Source organism: Lepidochelys olivacea, assembly GCF_965140295.1.
Source record: "Lepidochelys olivacea isolate rLepOli2 genome assembly, chromosome: 3".
Taxonomy (NCBI): domain Eukaryota; kingdom Metazoa; phylum Chordata; order Testudines; family Cheloniidae; genus Lepidochelys; species Lepidochelys olivacea.
In genome coordinates, this window is record NC_140413.1 from 211043015 (window position 1) to 211062579 (window position 19565).

At 52.7% G+C, this 19565-nt stretch overlaps 1 protein-coding gene across 1 annotated transcript in view; it reads left to right on the forward strand.

Annotated features, from left to right (window-relative positions):
* The first annotated feature begins 1815 nt into the window (after positions 1-1815).
* Positions 1816-19565, forward strand: part of PYGB (glycogen phosphorylase B) — a 43439-nt gene continuing 25689 nt past the window's right edge. The window contains exons 1-5 of the mRNA XM_084622525.1: positions 1816-2166; positions 7877-7978; positions 14847-14925; positions 17199-17302; positions 18259-18390. Of these exons, the coding sequence (XP_084478651.1) occupies positions 1924-2166; positions 7877-7978; positions 14847-14925; positions 17199-17302; positions 18259-18390 (660 nt within the window). The 5' untranslated portion in view covers positions 1816-1923. The remainder of the gene's footprint in view (positions 2167-7876; positions 7979-14846; positions 14926-17198; positions 17303-18258; positions 18391-19565) is intronic.

Here is a 19565-nt window from a genome sequence, read left to right on the forward strand (position 1 = left end):
GAGGCTGGGACTGGCTGGTCAAAGAGACTGGGAGCTAGTGAGGGAAAGGGGGGGGCTATGCCCTTCTGAAATAGCTGCTCTTGCGGCTACTCCAGCCTGGCCTGACGCACCCTCTGCGCCAGGGTTGAGGAATAAGGAAGCCCGGGGTGCAGGGAAAGGCCGACGAGCTTGCGGCCCCTTTCTATCCAAATTGCGCCGCACCTCGCAGGCTGTGTTTTCTAGGGCTAGGGCGGGTGGGTGCCCAGCTTGAGACACCGGGAAGGGGTGTGATTTCAGAACAGAGCCTCTGCCCACCCGGCCCCTGGGACATGTCTGAAAGGGGGCACCAGAGACGCTGTAAAACCATGGGCACAGGATTTTACACACAGCGAGCGTGAGAGGAGCGGTTACCTTTATTCCCGGGAGGGGGTGATGGGGGCACCTGGTTGTAGGGGCCAAGGCAAGCAGCTTCCCCTGGGGAAATGCCACCTGCAACGCGAGAGAGCCCGCAACGTTTGTTCCATGCAGTGAACTTCAGAACCGGTTTCTCTGAGCTGGGCAGCGAACCACCTGCCCCCTTTGCTGGGGCGGCTCTGCCTCGAGCTGGGGGTGTCAGGCACCCTGCTCGCGGGGGGGGGCGGCTCTGCCTCGGGCTGGCAGGTGGCGGGGGGCAGCTTGTGGGGGGGGGGGCTCTGCCCCGGGCTGGCGGTGTCAGGCACCCTGCTTGCGGGGGGGGGGGGAAGCTCTGCCCCGGGTTGGGGGTGTCAGGCACCCTGCTCGCGGGGGGGGGGGCTCTGCCTCGGGCTGGGGGTGTCAGGCACCCTGCTCGCGGGGGGGGGGCTCTGCCCCGGGCTGGGGGTGTCAGGCACCCTGCTCGCGGGGGGGGGCTCTGCCCCGGGCTGGGGGTGTCAGGCACCCTGCTCGCGGGGGGGGGGGGGACGCTCTGCCCCGGGTTGGGGGTGTCAGGCACCCTGCTCGCGGGGGGGGGCTCTGCCTCGGGCTGGGGGTGTCAGGCACCCTGCTCGCGGGGGGGGGCGGCTCTGCCCTGAGCTGGGGGTGTCAGGCACCCTGCTCGCGGGGGGGGGCTCTGCCCCGGGCTGGGGGTGTCAGGCACCCTGCTCGCGGGGGGGGGCTCTGCCCCGGGCTGGAGGATGCTGGGGGGAGGCGCTTGCTGCGGGGGGGGCTGCCTTTGGGTGGTGCGCGCCGGGGACCAGCCCTTAAACCCCGTGCGGGCCTGGCGAGCTCGGATTTCGGTGCCGGGGGGGAGCCCGCGTGGGGGGCGCAGGCGGGTCCGGGCCGGAGCTGCAGGCCCCCGCGAGGGGGAGCCCGGAGCGGAGCGCGGCGCCTGCGAGCCGCGCTGGGCTCGCCGGGCTCGCGGCCAGGCTGCAGAGCTCCCCCCACCCCCGGCTTGGCGGGCGCGCAGGCGCCGCGATCCCCACTGCAGCAGCCGGCGCCGGCCGAGCTCCGCGCAGCCCCGAGCGAGCCCCGGCCCCGCAGCCCCGAGCGAGCCCCGGCCCGAGCGAGCCCCGCAGCCCCCGGCCCCGCAGCCCCGAGCGAGCCCCGGCCCCGCAGCCCCCGGCCCGAGCGAGCCCCGCAGCCTCCAGCCCCGCAGCCCCGAGCGAGCCCCGCAGCCCCGAGCGAGTCCCCGGCCCCGCAGCCCCGAGCGAGCCCCGCAGCCTCCAGCTCGAGCAAGCCCCCGGCCCCGCAGCCCCGAGCGAGTCCCCGGCCCCGCAGCCCCGAGCGAGCCCCGCAGCCCCCGGCCCCGCAGCCCCGAGCGAGCCCCGGCCCCGCAGCCCCGAGCGAGCCCCGGCCCCGCAGCCCCGAGCGAGCCCCGCAGCCCCCGGCCCCGCAGCCCCGAGCGAGCCCCGCAGCCTCCAGCCCCGCATTCTCCGGCCGGAGCGAGCCCCGGCCCCGCAGCCCCGAGCGAGCCCCGCAGCCCCGGCCATGGCGGCGCCCCGCAGCGACAGCGAGAAGCGGAAGCAGATCAGCGTGCGGGGCATCGCGGGGCTGGGCGACGTGGCCGAGGTGCGGAAAAGCTTCAACCGGCATCTGCACTTCACGCTGGTCAAGGACCGCAACGTGGCCACCCCCCGCGACTACTTCTTCGCCCTGGCGCACGCGGTGCGGGACCAGCTGGTGGGGCGCTGGATCCGCACCCAGCAGCGCTACTACGAGCGCGACCCCAAGGTAGGGCCGCGGGGGGGGCCGCGGGGGGGGGCCCCGCAGCCGGGGTGCGGGGCGGTGCGGGCGGGGGGGGCCCCGCAGCCGGGGTGCGGGGCGGTGCGGGCGGGGGGGGCCCCGCAGCCGGCGGGCGGTGCGGTGCGGGCGGGGGGGGCCCCGCAGCCGGCGGGCGGTGCGGTGCGGGCGGGGGGGGCCCCGCAGCCGGCGGGCGGTGCGGTGCGGGCGGGGGGGGCCCCGCAGCCGGCGGGCGGTGCGGGGCGGTCGCCCCGCTCCCGGCCGGGTTCAACGCGCCCGTCCCGCCCTGCAGCGCCGCCCGCAGCCGGTAGGGCTCCGTGCGGGGCGGGGGCTGCCCCGGGATCCAGGGGCCGGAGCGGGGGTGCCCTGGCAGAGGTTTCTGAGGCCCGGGCAGGGCAAACCTACGACTTCCCAGCGGGTCCAACATCCCTGGAGTCAAGGCGACCGGTGGTGGCCAAGGGCTGCGTGCTCTTGGCAGGTCTGGGGGTCGCTACTGCGGTAAGGAAGCAATCTGCTGGGAAAGGGAGTGACCGCAACTGGGAGGGAAGCAGAAGGCGGCATGGGAGGAAGGCGGTGTCCTAGAATTGTTCCTCAAAAGAGCTGTCGGCTCATCTAGTCCAGCCCTTCTCAAACTTTAGCAACCCCAGGACCCCCATTTTGATTGTAAACTTTTTGGGGGTCTCCAAGCCCCCCTGCTCATCCCCAGGCCTCACCCCGACTCCATTCCCCCTCCCTCTGTCACTGGCTCTCACCCATCCTCACTCATTTTCACCAGGCTGGGGCAGGGGGTTGGGGTGCGGGAGGGGGTGCGGGGTCGGGCTCTGGCAGGGAGTTCGGGTGCGGGAGGGGGTGCGGAGTGCAGGCTCTGGGAGGGAGTTTGGGTGCGGGCTCTGGGGTGGGGCAGGGGGTTGGCTGAAGGGACATGCTGGCCGCTTCCGGGATCGGCACAGAGCCAAGGCAGGTAGGGAGCCTGCCTTAGCCCCATTCCACTGCCGGACTTTTAGCGCCTAAAATCTCCTGGTTTGGCTTCAGTAGCCTCCAGGAGATAAGGGGAGGGGGAGGAGTTGATCAGTGGGGCCTGCGGACCCCCTGGAATACCCTCAGGGACCACCAAGGGTCCGCAGGCCCCAGTTTGAGAAATGCTGATCTAGTCTATCCCCTTGTCAGAGGAGGGTTGTTCCGTGTGTGACTTTAAATGTGCCAAGTCGTGAGGCTGTCCTAGATTCACAGGTCTCATCTGATCCATATAACAGGCCAGAGAATTTCACCCAGTTCAGCAGGTTGTCTCCTGCATCCTTGCAGGGGGGACCGATGCTTGTGTAGTTCTTTTGGGGAAGAGAGAGCGGTACAAGGATGCAGCTGTGACTACTACTTGCCGACACATCACAGCAGAACAGCTGTGTTACAAAAATCAGGAAATGTAAAACTTGTCAGCTCAAATCCTCAGCGCGGATTAAAGGCCAGTGCTTCTGTTGATCTCGGGGAGCTCCGAAAGGCTTCCATAGGCCAGGCAGGCTCTAGAAGAGTTTGCCAGAATAACTATACCTGCAAAGCCTGCTACCGTAAACGCAGTTTATGCTGTCAGAAAAGTTCCTTTTCTGTTATTTCCTGGACCGGTTTGGCGAGTGAAAGAAGACATGTTGCTGAGAGCATTGTTATGCTGCTATTACTGTGGCTACTTTAGAGATTTTGCCGGGATAGAAATGTGACACCCTCCTCTCCTCCCCCCAACAAGTCATACTTTAACCACTGCCTTTGCTATGCCCACAAAGGTCTTTCACATAGACGTCGCTATAGACGTCAGTGGGCGTTGGACCAGGGACTGTCGCAGGACCCTGTGTTTGTTTCATTTATAATATGCGCCCAATAGAGATTTAGATGAAGAGAACATTCCATGTTTTCTGTCTTAAAGTACCTTTTCTGTCCCTAATACAGAAGAGCAAATATGCACCATCCTTCCTCCTAATCCAGGAAGATACAAGGAAGGAGAGAGTGTTTTGCAGGCGATCGATCACATCACTTGGCACACTCAAAAACTAGGCTGGACAGAGGCTCGCTAGGAGGCATACAGGGAAAAGTGTCTGAAGAAAGATTTAAAACATCGCACTCATATTTACTCTCAGCTTAGTAAAATCAAGGCATGCAGTGATATGGGAAGCTGCAGAAGACTATTAAAATTGAGAACATTAAAGAACTCTTCTCTGTGCCTTTTGACACTTTTAATTCCGCTCAGCTTGGCCAATGGAAATGGGCAACTCTGTTTCACTTCTTCTGCTTGACAGTTTCTAATCGATTTCACTGTCAAGTTCTCATACTAACCGAGTGCTGTAATGTTTGAGATGCCAAAAGTGCAGAGAAATAGGTATCTATTTAAAAGAAAATTGTTTCTATTGTAATGAACAAAAATTAATGGAAACGTGTCTAAAGTTTTGTAAGCTTTTACGGAACCTCAAATTTAAGTCAAATTTGCCTTGAACAGTGTCGGTTTAACATAGGAATTTGAGGCCAGATTCTCAGCTGCTGTGCACAAGCTGAGAATGTGAACCTTGATTCATACATCCTGGTTTTCTTGCAGGACAGTTTCCTAGTGCTGTAAAAGGAATTGTTTGGTTCTGTGTGGCCCACTTCTTCTTACTGTTTGAGTCACTCACATCCTGATATGAATCCTACAAATGGGCTTTATTTAGCATGCATCACACTTCAAAATATGGCTCTTTTAAAACTAGGATGGTCTCCCCAAACAAGAGTTCCTCCTTAGGTATATTATACTTGCTGGGAAGAATATAACAGCAACCCCAGGGGTGTGTACCAGTTGCTTATTTTAAAGGAATGAAACGTATTAAAGTCAGAGTGGGAGGGAACTAATCAATGTTATTGCTTATCCTACTTCCTTAACTTAGTGTTTTCTAGGGAAGAAATGAACCATAGGACGGATGCTGATCAAATATTTGTCCAGTGAGAAAATGGGCTCGGATAAAGCCATTTGCTACAGCCAGACTCACGGGAGCTGAGGGGAATGTCTCCCCACATAACTTTTTGTTACCGTGTTTATGTCCCTATCAGATATTAGTTAATATTGTTGCACTGTGCGGATCAGACAAGTGGGGCTGTTTAACCCATAAATCCCCATGGCTCTTGTATGCTTGCAGTGATGGTGTAGAAAGACAAGTGATACTTAAAATAATGCCACAGTCTCAAAATTAAGGGTGGTTTGAAGTACCAACTGGATCAATAATTCAAGTTTCCTGTTCACTGTGTGAAATGGATTTCTGAAACAGAACAGTTGGGTGGATCTGTTTAGGATGGAATTCACCCCATGGCCTTCTATAACCAAAACCCCCCGTCAATAACACTTGACTCTCCCTGATTTCCAGCCATGACATTTTCTCAGCCCTAATCTGCCTCAGCAAGCCAAGTCTCCTGGAAGATGGGATTAATTTAAAATTCCAGCCCTCCATAAGAGCCCCAGAGGGATGTGTGTTGCTGAAAATGGTTGTGGAAAGTTGAGTCCATATTTACTGAGCAATACCCAGTCACGGCACTTTCCTTTTGTTCCCAGAATCTCATAGTGGGTGATCAGCGTGGCACTGGTTCGTTTCCACGCTTCTCAGCAGGGGTGACCGTCATACTAGGAAATAGTGCATGGCATAGGGCCTGATCCAAAGCCTGTTGAAGACTCCCATTGACTTTGGATCCAGCCCACGTTGATGAATACAATTAGGAATCTTATGCGACAGGGCCTGGGCGTGGCATTTCAGCTGCGAAAAGGCAGCACTGTACTGTGAAGAACTGGTGTGTAAATACGCCGCCAGGCCTCCCCGATCACTTGCGTTCTAAGTTAATTGGGGAAACAATCTTATCAGAAAATGACAGCTGCTGTAGGAAAGTCACGCTCTGGGCCGAGATAGGCACAGGGGCGCTCCGCTGACAAGTTCCTCACAAGAATCTCTCTGGCAAACAAAACGTGATCCATGTTACGCAACAGGTGGCCGGGCCGCAATTCATGAAAGCCTCCCTGTCGCGTCGCTTGATCTGATTTCAAGGGGTTAACAAGCGCGTGTTCACTAGAGCCAGGCAGGAGTTTTTGGATGGAACTCTTTTTGGTCAGAAAATGTCAATCCAATGAAAGTGAAACTTTCTGCGGGAATGTGCCAGTTTCAATCCAATTTTTGGGAAAGATTTCTTAGACCGAGGATGGAATTCCCGATCAAAACTGGAGAGAGAGAGACCCACCCTAGAATCGCCAATAGCCTAGTGGTCAGTGCACTTGGACTGGAACCCAGGTTCAGGACTGGAACCCAGGTTCAGGACTGGAACCCAGGTTCAAGGCTGGGCTTGCCTGGTTCAGACCAGGGACGTGAACATGAGCCTCCCACTTCCCAGGGGCATGCTTGCTCTCTCTCAAAAAAACCTTCCAAGGGTCTTGTTTTGTCCCAGTGCGGAAAAGGGAAAACAATTCCTTCCCCAGCTCTAGTGCTGTCCTGAAGCGAGGCAAGTTGAGAATCGCTTCTGAGTGCAGAGAGACCTAACGTGAACCTTCTTTACAATGAAGTGTATTGTGTTAGGAGGGACTGCTTGGTGGCTGCATGCCTCCTTTTGGGGAGGAACATATGGGGGACATTGCTGGTAGGATGTACTTCAGAAACTGTTCTTCAAAAGGCAAAGCAAGCCACACAGGAACATGACATGGGGCACGTATGCGGTGTGGGAGTCATGGGTGCTCTCACACCAATAACTAATAAAATTAATGATATCTTTATAGCTTTTCCAGCCTGCTCTAAAACAGCCTGCACTTAATGGCTGACCAGGGACTGGCTTTATTAACAAGGAAATAAGAACAAAGATCACGCAAAATTCAGGGCAGATCTTCTTCCCAGGCTTGGCTGCTCCTAGGGCGAGATGAGGTCGTGTCACTTAACTCCACTCCAGAGTGTCACTCCCACCTCTCTCATATCTGAGTAGGATAATGAGCCTGAGTCAGCAGAACCCACTTAACATTCCCCAGCGGGATCAACATCTGCTAACAAGGGGGGGCGGGGGAGGGTGTTTTCTGGCAAAGGATACTACCCTGCTGCTGTTGGGTATAGGGGAGGATACAGTCCCTCCATGTGAAATACAAACCCCACTCTTTAGACCTGAGGGGCAAGAACGGGGGGAGGGTTCCCATTCCCGGGGTCTGGTGGAGTGTGTCCCTCTCTGCACATTGCTCAGACATCCTTGTGAGGAAGGATCAGTACTTGGCTCAAAGACAGAATAGCTACTGAGAGAGAAAGCATGGATTCAGAAACAGAAAGATTCACAGATTCCAAGGCCAGAAGGGACTATCGTGACCATCTAGCCTGACCTCCTGTCTAACACAGGCCAGAGAACATCCCCAGAGCAATTCCTAGAGCAGAGCTTTTTGAAAAACATCCAATCTGGATTTAAAAATTGCCAGAGTTGGAAACTCCATCACAGCCCTTTGTAACTTGTTCCAGTGCTAATTGTCCTCACTGTTCACATGTCCTGGAACAAGAGGCAGTATGTCTCTCAACGGACCTGATTGCATTTTTGCAGTCTTAATTGTGCATTAGCATTAGTTTTTCTTCATAGAATATGTGTAAATTTCACCTCCATATTCAGCCCCCTTTGTGTTGCAAAGTCTCAGCCTGGGAAGTAAAATTAATTTTCTTCCTTCTGTCCTTTTGATGTATTCCACCAGCGTATTTATTACCTGTCTCTGGAATTCTACATGGGCCGCACCCTGCAGAATACAATGGTGAACCTGGGTATGCAGAATGTCTGTGATGAAGCCATTTACCAGGTAAATTTCTCTGGCAAGTCCTGGTTAGAGTTGGGCAAAACTTTTTTGCCAAAATTTGTTTAGAAAGAAAATTGATTTTGACAAAACTAATTTTTTTAAGCCATGTCTGGTTTCTATGGAAATTTTTGATTTTTTTTCATCAAAAAGCCAAACTCCTGTAAATGAAAGTATTTCCTTCTGGGAGTTGTAGTTCGGTTTTCTCATGTCCCCATTCTCCTCTGTGGGCTTTGCTCCCCACCCAGACACATTTCCCAAAATGCACTATAGCTAAGGATTACCATGATGCAACTGCCTCCTATCAACCGGGGGAGAGATCACGGTGCATAATGGGAAATGTAGTCTGACCAGGGAGCCGAGCCTAGGAGGCGAATGGGAACATGAGAGGCTTTTCCCACAACTCCCCTGAGGCACCACGGCGGCATTTCCTAGTAGAAATATTTCAGGTTTTGGTTTAAAAAGAAAAAAGCTTTGTTTGTCACTGAAAAGTCAGTTTTCTGTAGAAAATGCAACAAAAAGTACGTGTGTTTTCATTTTTGTCAACGTTTCCCCAGAAAAAAGCCCACTTTCCAACCAGCTCCCTTCCCCATTTTCTCCTAGCATCAGTTGGGACTCACAGGGTCTGAGGAAGCCGTGACTGAAGACAGTGGCCCAACACCCATCCATTTCAGGGATGCAGCCGGCTAATGGTTCGGGGCTTGACCTTGCAAGGCATTGAGCACTTTGCATGCGACAGGGTGAAATGTTTAGACGTGATTCACTACAAGCATGCTCGTTTAGTCCGACGTAGAGCTGGTGAAAAGCAGTGAAATGTGAATGACAATTTTCATGACTTTTTTTTTTTTTTTTAATTGATTTTTCAAAAGTTGGTCAAATCTTTTCAGTTTTCAACCAGCTCTATAACTTGTCAGAAAAATGAAAATCTTCTCATTAAAATGTCCATACTTTTGAGGGTGGAGGGGAAGTTGGTTAAAGGTTGATATTCTGATGAAAAAATTAGCTAAAAAATTGGAAACAGAAATATTTCAATGAAGGCCAGTGCAGTCAATGGGACACCACAACAAAACGTTATTCACGTGAATGCAGCTCGGAAGATCAGGGCCTGTCGTGGCAAGTGTAGCATGATGCAGTTTCTGTGGTAAAAGCTTCTCCTACGAACTCATAGTTTTTGTCACCCTGGCCTGAAAGCCCGGCCTCTTCAAGGTGTTGCCTTCACCCAGGCCTGCTGCCTGGGAGCTCACAAAAGTCAGTCTCTGAACCCAGGCTGCCCGTATGTCCTGCAGTAGGCCTGGCTCCGAATCCCATGCTCCCATCACATGACCCTTGGACTCACTCCCTTCACCTGGGGAGGTTCTAGGATTGCCAACCCTCCAGGATTGTCCTGGAGTCCCCAGGAATTAAAGATTAACCTTTTAATTAAAGATTATGCCATGTGATGAAACCTTGAGGAATACGTCCAATCAGAATTGGTAACCCTAGCTACACTTGGCACAGGTGAGGCGGAGCCCCAGCATTCTTAAAGGGCCAGCTTGCCCTGTGACAATCCCATTCAAAAGCTTTCTGTCCCTTACACTGATGTACTAGGCCAATATAAAAGTATCGTTCCTGTTTAAATGTCCTGCTTCAGGGCTTTTGCCTGGGACTGTGCACCAGTTACTATCTAGGTCACTCTGAAGAGTCTGTCTAAAGCCAAAACATCCACCACCCAACGGGGGCTCTTGTATGCATGAAGCCATTGATCAGAGGGAGCTGAGGCCTCTCGTTTACACCAGTGTAATTCCATTGGCCTCAGTGTATTTACCTGTACTTTACACCAGTGTGAGTGAGAGGAGACTCAGGCCCAAGGTTTGAGGCCCCACTGGGAGGCTTTCTCCTGAGTTCGGTGGGTGTTGGAGCTGGCCTGCAGAGCCCAGACTCTTCTGCAGCCTGCTCTGGGGCGGTAGGCCCAGACCCTCCGTTTAGCTGCCACTGATTTCAGTGTTCGTTCGGAGCCTGAATACCTCTGGGAATCTGGGCGGTAGAGCCTACACGTTGTGGTAGCTTGTTACGAAGTGTTTGTGATCCGGGTGTGGTGCGGCCCTGTGCAAAGCATGGGCTCCTTGGGACTGGAAGCATCGTAAGAGAAGAAAAATGGAGCAGCCCCTCCTCTCACCCGCTCCCACAGTTATGCAGTGCTTCTGTAACAGACTCGCTTTCCATTTGAAGACTGACTGCTTTACACAGACCCCTGACAGGGAGGGTGTCGGTTTACTGAGTCCTGCCCCAGTGCAGGGGGCTGGACGAGATGGGCTCTTCCAGCCCCACACTTCTATGAGTCTGTCATTCCTGTGTCCTGAATCCCTGCCCAGCTCCAGTCAGGCTCCCACCAGGTTGCCTCTGCCAGAAGAGAACTTGTGTGGAGGGGGAACTGGGCAGGAGTCTGTCAAAACACAGGGGCAGGCAGGGAAATGCAAACCCAGGTGGCTCGTCATTGTTCTGTATCCTGTCATGGACCAGGGCAGCGGCGTGACCCTGCCCTCCAGAGCTTACAGCCTAAGCAGACAGAACAAATGGAGAATCAGGAATGGGGATGTAACCTACACATGTGGTCCGTGTCTTATCAGCATCAGTGCGCTCACTCTCTCTCTTTAATTCCTCCCCCTTTTGCCATCGGTAACCAAAGCAAACGGCTTGCGCAAAGCTAATTAATTTTACAGCATCCTGAAGTGTCCATCTAATCTACCCACGTTTGGTCTAATGTTATTACTCCCTTGAAAGTGCCGTGACTCATGAAAGCCAGTTACTTTGGCAGAGGCCCCAGTATCCCTCTGTCCTTGAAGCAATTCTAATAGCTTGAAATGTATATGTGTATCATCCAGCTTGTTAAAGATTCAAGAGGCTGGGCTTGGCTTGGGCATATTTTTGTTTCAGAGGTTGTTGATCATAACAAAGCTTTTGTCGTGGAAACCGGTTGCTGCAGGATCCGTCTGCAGTGTGCGATGCACAGGCTGCCGGTAACACAATACATTGCAATGGGAGTCGGGTCCGTGAGGAATAAACTTGAAACCTCTTCATACTGTAGCATCCTCTGTGAGTAATAGGGGACTTAAGCCCCGATCCTGCACATGGCCCTGCACTTGCCCTGAGCCCCACTGGGGCTCTGCCCACACAGAGGTCGTTCCAGGGTCAGGGCCTTATCACATAGGCCTTCAGTCTCCTTTTGCTGCCTGGCCTTTGCTCACAACTGCGGCTCAGTAAAGCCACCTGGAAATTAAACCCAACCAGCCGAGGTAGGGTGACTTGGAGAGATGTTGAATAATCCATCTCTGGGCCGAAGGAGAAGACAGTTAGACCGCATCTACACACACAAGTTGCACTGCTGTAATGTTAGCCGACGGCCAAGGATGTTTGGTGAGGTGCCAGCTATGCCCGTTTATACCATCCGTGACTTTAACCGCTAGGACGCACTGTCCCTTCGCGGCGGGCAGCCCGGGCTAGGCTGACGGATGCCCCAAGGTCCTAACCACCCGTGACTTTAACTGCTAGAGCTCAGAGCTCCTTCGCAGCGGGCAGTCAATACTGACTGACAGGTGCCCCAATGGCAGCAGTAAGAGCCTCTCCACACCCGTGACTTTAACTGCTAGAGCTCAGAGCTCCTTCGCAGCGGGCAGCCAGGATTGACTGACAGGTGCCCCAAGAGTTTGCCCCGTGGAGGCGGCACAACTCAACGCTAGGCTCTTAGTACTCTCACCTAATGGCCAGGCTTTAGAGCCAAAACGGCTGAGGTTCTTTAATTGTGTTGGCTGCTTTACAGTAAACCAGAGAAAACAAGTCAGGCTTATGCATAAATGGTTACCAACATTTATTAAGCTAGATTCTAATCATGTGGTTACAAAATTGCTAGTGCCTACTTATTTAAATGTAGAGATGTTACACACACAAACAAGTTACAAAACTGAAGCCACAATCCCAAAGAAAGAAAACAAAGTATAGAGCTCTATTTCAAAATATGTGTACACTAAAGATAGGAGATCAGGTGTGGGTGCTTCTTACCCTCCTTGCATCTCTCGATTCCAGCGGTGCCAAGCCAGGATCGGTCACTCAATTCCGCGGAAAGACGAATAAGGGACAAGGCGTAGGGACCCTCTTAGCTGCAGAAGCCTTGGGAGGCTGTCACTTATCTGACCAGCAGATAGATAGTGAAAAGCACTCAAAAATCATGGTGCTGTAGGTCCCCTACTTATACCTCTACTCCTTTATTCTCTTTCTCCTTTCTTATGCCAAATTGAGGCTGGTCTGTCGGGGTGATGCCAGCTTTCGCAAGAGTAGTTTACACTTGCAAAGGAGAGAAACAATAAGTGTTGACTACTGGACATTTCTTTTATCAGGGTAAATATTTTCCCAACTAGGATGTTGGTGTGTGTGCATCACGCTATTTAGTTGGGGCTAAGAGCCATGTCTGTCACAGGGCCTCTGCCTGCTGTGAGCTTAATCGTTGTATCTGTTCCCAGAGGCACATTGTAGCAGCACACCTGTGCTTTCACAGCTTCAAAGGCTGTGCTGGAATATATGTTAAGTGCCCTGTTCCTGCTTCCTCCTGTGTTTCCAGCAATGCTGGTCTGGGGGTGGGGGGGGCTGGCTGTCTGGCTACATGTAACTATTCCGATATGACTGTACCTGAACAATCCCTCTAGTGTGGACGCCGTTATACTGGTATAAATGTGCTTCTAGGGGTTAGCTGCATGCCTTTGTGGGGCGTAGTGGTGTCCACACTAGGGGTTGTATTGGCATAATTATATTGGTAAAAGAAAATAAATCGCACCCAAAATTACCTACTTGGACTTGTCCAAAAACCACATGTTGGTAAGTGTCTCTGACCAACGCTAAAGTTCTCCATTGCTGTCACTCACCATAAATGGTGGGTGACAGCATAATAGTGGGCATAATAGTGCAGAGGCTGAATGTTTGTTAATACTTGGCATTTTACTATTTAAAGCAATCTACTGACAATTGCTAATTAACACACATAATGCTCCCCTAAGGGAAGTATTATCATCCTCTTCTAACAGACGGGAAACTGAGGCATGGGGAGTTGGAGTGACTTGCCCAAGGTCAGTGATGGAGCTGGGAAAAGATCCCAGGTCCCCTGAGTCCTAGCCTAGCAGTCTAACCACTTCCTCCCTGGTAAGGGCTCTGAGATCCTTAGCTGACAAGTAGTTCATTATATCAGTGAGCTATTTCTGTATTTAAACGGTAACTTAGTGGTGCTCCCTGTTTAGAAATAAAAAACAAATTCTGGGCTAAATAAAGTGCAAGACTCAGGAACTGCTACGTGGAGTTGCTGTTACATCGGTAATAGGAAAGGCAGACAGGGTTTTGTGGGGAAATGTGTAATTAAGTAGTTCTTTCCCTCCCATCCGCACCATTCACATCCCTTTAGAGGAAGAAAAGCCTTTTAGGTCAACCAAGGGATTGTCAACACACACTGGTTGTGCTGCTTTAACAATGCTGGTGTAGCTGACATGGTGTCAGTTCCCTAGTGTGGACACAGACTTTATACCAGTATAAAAGTGCTTTAGAGCAGTGCAGCTATCCCGGTACGGGAAGGGGAATAAGCTAAACCAGTGTAAGGCACCTTTGTGCCAGTATAACTGCCTCCACGCACGGGATTATTTTGGTAAAATAATCACACCCAGAACTGCTCCTCCATACTTGGACAGCAAACATGGCAGCCTCAGCTCCTGATCCCACTCTGCTCTTGGTAACCAGCTATCCTCAGACGTAAAGTGAATTTAAAGTGGAATTAGAAGAGATGATGGAAAACCAGAATTTCTGTCCTGTAGGATATTCCCAATAGTTCAACATTTGTTTTCATCCCGATTTGAAATATTGAAACTTCTGATGGAATAGAAAGTTCTGGAAAAATCTCAATTCAGAAACAAAGTGCTTTGTTTCAGGTCCACGTTAATCTCTGCATCCCCCTGAGCCTGCTCTGTTGCCTCCTAGGAGTTGTAGTTCTGAGTCCTTTTTGCTCCCAGTCTCTCTTGTGGGCCTTGCTCCCCCATTGGACTACATCTCCCATGATGCACTCTGGCAGATGCAGAGATTAATGCAGATCTGAAATGGAGCAGTTTGTTTCCATTTTTCCCAATGGAAAATTCTGCCGAAATTGATCTTTTCCCACCGAAAATTTCAGTGTTGACAAAACCCCATTTTTCCAATGGGAAAAGGTTATCTTTGAAATTTTCAGCCAGCCCTAGGCATTAGTTTTGGTGATGGGAGTGGAGGCTTGGCCTTCCTGAGTGGCTGTGGAGATGGTGGGGGAAGGAGAGACTGTTGCTGGGGGTAGGTCAGGGGACAGGTTTTGGAAGGTCAGAAGCTGAAGCAGCCTTTGTTGCTGGGAAGTTCTGAGCCAGAACACTGGGGGACATTTCAGCATAGCAGGAATAACTTGCAAGGTCAACCCGTGAACTTGGCATTAACCATATTCTGGGATAAGAAACCCCTGGGCCCCAGAATCCTTCGAGGCTCAAGGTACAGTTATTAACCCTAGAAAGAAGGCGCATCCTCAAATCGTTAGGCAAATAAACCAGCAGTGATGATTTGTACTGTGACTGGCTGATTGGCATCCCTTCCCAGATTAAAGGTCTTTATACTTTTGAGGGTTGCCAGCCAAGAAGCGTTTGGTGTTTGATGTAGCAAAGGAAACCTGCAGATCCTAATAAAAATGACGTTGGCAGTGGGATAGGGTCATTTGTCTGAGGAATTAGATTGCTGTGGGAGTGGGGGGGAGCCTGGGTGTGTTTCTCTCCTTCGGAGGGCTGCAGGGAAACATGCCTCAGGGCTCTGTGGGGGTGATGCCCTGGTGCTGAAGTTGCCGCTTTCTCAACAGCTGGGTCTGGACTTGGAGGAGCTGGAAGAGATTGAAGAAGATGCTGGCCTGGGTAATGGAGGGCTGGGTCGCCTGGCAGGTAATGCCCCTGTTCTTTGTATTCCCAGTGATACCCTTGGCAAGGCTTGGCTGCTTGGCAGTGCTGGCCCCTGTGCTCCTTAATTAGCCCCCCTCTACAAAGGGCAATTAACTTCCTCTGATGACTGTGGCCATGCATGGTTTAGGCACAGCTGACCAAGCTGGCTGCTAACACGTCTGGGCTAGCACTGGAGGAGGCCCAAGGCCTTGGCTACAGTAGCCTTTTCCCCCCTAAAATTTGTCACCCTTGCTAACACGGGTGCAGCTCTAGTGTAGACAAGGTGCCAGCATCTGCCGTCATTTTAGCTAGTGTGTCATCTCGGCCTGCTGCAGCGAGGTTACGTGACGTGCTGGTTGACATGCTAGGGGTCAGTCTACCTTGTGTTGCTGCTCATAGACTTAGAGATCGGAAGGGACCATTATGATCGTCTAATCCAGTGGTTCCCAAACTCGTTCTGCCGCTTGTGCAGGGAAAGCCCCTGGCGGGCTGGGCCAGGCCGGTTTGTTTATTTGCCGCGACCGCAGGTTTGGCCGATCGCGGCTCCCAGTGGCCGCGGTTCGCTGCTCCAGGCCAATGGGAGCTGCTGGAAGTGGCGGCCAGTACGTCCCTCAGCCCGTGCCGGTTCCAGCAGCTCCCATTGGCCTGGAGCAGCGAACCGCAGCCACTGGGAGCCGCGATCGGCCAAACCTCCGGACGCGGCAGGTAAACAAACCGGCCCGGCCCGCCAGGGGCTTTCCCTGCACAAGCGGCGGAACGAGTGTGGGAACCACTGGTCTAGTCTGACCTGCTGCACAACGCAGGCCACAGAATCTCACCCACCCACTCCTGTGACAAACCCCTAACCTCTGTCTGAGCTATTGAAGTCCTCAACTCGTGGTTTAAAGACTTCAAGGCTCTGAGAATCCTCCAGCAAGTGACCTGTGCCCCATGCTGCAGAGGAAGGCGAAAAACCCTCAGGGCCTTCCAATCTGTCCTGGAGGGAAATTCCTTCCTGACCCCAAATATGGCGATCAGCTAAACCCTGAGCATATGGGCAAGACTCACCAGCCAGACACCCAGGAAAGAATTCTCTGTAGTAACTCAGATCCCACCCTATTCAGCGTCCCATCACAGGCCATTGGGCATATTTACCGCTAATAGTCAAAGAGCAGCCGTGGGAAGATGAAAGCCCTGCTTTAGCTCAGGTAGAGCCCAGGACAAAGACTTGGTTTTAACTGGTTTATAAAACAGCTTGACCCCCGCCAGGCCATGCTGGGTCCATTTTGGCCACAGCTGTGCTGAACTCACATTGAGATAGGGCTGTTGAACTGTTCTTTGCCCCGGGACCATCCCCATCACTGTTCAGCACCCTGTAGCCCTGTGTCAAGACCAGATCTCACTGCTCCCGTCCAGCTTAGGGCTGGTTGTTAGCCACGGAGTCCTGACACGCACTTACTAGTGCTGTGGACACTAGTAAAAATCACACTTGGCGTCACTTTATAAACAATAGCTAGCAAGCCCTAGCGCGCCCCGGGAAGGCACAGCTGGAATCAGTATCCCCTTTCTGCATCATGCCCAAGGCTCAGGTCACTGCCCCCACCGGGAGCATGGGAGAATGCACCCAGCTCCTACTCTAGCTTCCAGTTCCACCTCCCTGCGTCCCCTTGGAAGACGACAGCAGAGCTCAGATAGCCTCTAGCATACATCTTTCTGATGAGACGCAGGAGGGGAAGCTGGGGCCCAGCCAGACTTGCCTACAGGTGTTTGGCAAAGAACCAAAGAAACAATAGTGCATGGGTGGCATAAAAATACAAAGTGGGTGCTCCTGAAACAGCTCCCCCAAATCCATCAATCCCACCCCCTACCAGGCGCACATGTTTGTACAAACACCCCATCCATTCTCCCAACAAATCCATCTGTTCCCTCCCTCCACATAAGCTCCTTGGAGAACGGATCAATCTCGGCCCCCCTGCCCTCACCAATGGAGCCCAACAGGGGTCAGAATCTGCCCCTTCCCTCTGCCACCATGTTCTCTGAGGTCAGGGCAGCTACTCCTGGGGACTGGGGCACAGCCTAATCCAAAGTCGGGTAGAAATTCCCAACACCCCCCTTGGCCCTTTGGTTGTGCACTATTTTTGAAAAATTTCAAGTCCCAGGAACGAAAAGCTACCGGCTGTCTCGGGCCCGTAGCCCCAAGCCAGTCACATGGCTGAGATGTGGACACAGGCCCAGGTCTCCTGGCTGGGTTTCTGCAAACCTGCTCCTAAGAGGGTCCTTTCGCTTTCATGTTCCAGCTTGCTTCCTCGACTCCATGGCGACGCTGGGGCTGGCAGCCTATGGCTACGGGATCCGATATGAATTTGGCATATTTAATCAGAAGATTGTCGATGGCTGGCAGGTCTGTCGCTGGGGGAGTTCAGCGTTTGGTTTCCACCGTTCCCTTTGATTGTTCTGACAATCGATCATGGCTGGTATTGTCGCGCCCAACGGAGAGCGGGGCCCCTTTGTGCACAGTGCTCTGCAGACACGTAGGGAGAGGTCGTCCCTGCCACGCAGAGCTTGCAATCTGACTAGACCGAGGGTGGAGAACTGAGGCCCAGGCAGATGAAGTGAGTTGTCCGAGGTCACACATGGCATCGGTGGCAGAGCTGGGAACGGAGCCCGGCTCTCCAGGTTGCCAGTGCCGGGCCGGTCCCTCTGTGTATTCCGACAGACAGCCGCTTGCCTTACGGACCCACGTGACTGTGTCATTCATTCTTACTCACGCTAGCTCTGCAAAAGCCAGCCCAGTTATGGGAGAAAGAGCTGGTTTCTTTGCTGGCCTGAGCACCGCAACAAGCTGTAGAATTTTGGCTACGGATGATGGTTCATGAGCAAAGGACGTGCTTGACTGGCGTTCAGATCACTGGCGGCGTCTGCGGGGTGGACAGAGCCCCGCCTTTTTACTCTCAGCTGTGCACGTTTGGCAGGCGAATCAAGGAGGCACAACAAGCAGCTGATGTGAACTGGGACAGCTCCATGCCGTCCGTGGAGTGTCCCGATTTGCACCAGTGGGGAATCCAGCCATTAATGGTTAGGGTTTCAGGGAGGTTCATGAAAAGAACAGGAGGACTTGTGGCACCTTAGAGACTAACCGATTTATTTGAGCAGAAGCTTTCATGAGCTACAGCTCACTTCATCGGATGCATACAGTGGAAAATACAGGGAGGTTCATGTGTCTCTTTTTAAAACTCCTTTTTTTTAAAACTTGGGGGTTTTTTTTAGTTTTTTAAAATGCCGATTAAAAAAATCTCCTTCTTAGCAGAGACAGGTTGGACACAGCTAGAATAATCTTCTATGGTTGGTATGTTTCAGGTGGAGGAAGCTGATGATTGGCTGCGCTATGGCAACCCCTGGGAAAAAGCCCGCCCTGAGTATATGCTTCCTGTGCATTTCTATGGCCGAGTGGAGCACGCTGCGGAGGGCGTGAAGTGGATTGATACTCAGGTATAAAGATCCCCACTCACTTTGGGAATGGTAGTGACGTGCCCAGATGCGACGAGGGAGGGACCCTGGTCTGTCCAGAACTAAGTTTGAAGCTGGTCTCCCGTTAAAAACATGATCCCAGCCACACTCCCAGCTTTGCCAACTCTAAACCAATCTGCCTACGCTTTCACACGATGATCGTTTGCCAAGACAAATCGGGCAGGGTGCAGTAACCTACGTAGCATCAAACTGTTCAGGGCCCGGTTCTCCCTTTACTTACACAGACTTCAGTGGAGCTACTCCAGATTTACCCCAGTGCAGGTTGGTGGAGATTTAGACTCATGGTGGGTGGTTTATTTTTCTTCCCTCAATTTTGGGGCAAATCTCCCTCCCTTTTATTCTGGCTATGTATGTCTCAAAGCCAGTGTGTGTGGAGATTTTGTATGAGATTTACTCTGTGGCTCTTGAGAAAGAGTGGTGTCTTTGGATAGTCCGGAAGGTTTGGGTGGAGAAGATTAATTCATCGTTATTGCAGTTGCTGGATATGTTGCTGGATATGTTGGGGGGGAGGGATAGCTCAGTGGTTTGAGCATTGGCCTGCTAAACCCAGGGTTGTGAGTTCAATCCTCCAGGGGGCCGTTTAGGGATCTGGGGCAAAAATTGGGGATTGGTCCTGCTTTGAGCAGGGGCTTAGACTTCGTGACCTCCTGAGGTTCCTTCCAACCCTGATATTCTGTGATTCTTTTATCCTGTGTTTTGTACAGCGCCTAGCACATTTGGGCCCTGAACCCTGAGTGGCACTAATGAAAGTGAGAGTAGCTCTATGAAAAGAGTGAAGCAAAGACTGTAACATTGGGGTAGAGTCCTGGCCCCATTGAAGTCAATGGCAAAACTGCCATTGACTTCAGTGGGTCGAGAATTTCGCATCTGGATTGAAACGTTTGATTTCAGGGTGTTTTAATAAGTGTGAATTTCTAAGATCTGGTCTTTTAATCCAGTAGTTGCCAGATAACCGTGATTATTGCATATAGTCCTGGGTGCTTTCCCAGAGAGGCACCCAACAGGAGAGAAGGTGAGTCTTCCGCCCATACTGTTTACCTACCACCTGCTGGACAAGAGCCTGTCCTCTAGTACACGCTCCCTAGACAAGAGGGAAGATGCTCAGGTGGGTAAGGCTGGGAACAGGGAGACCTGGG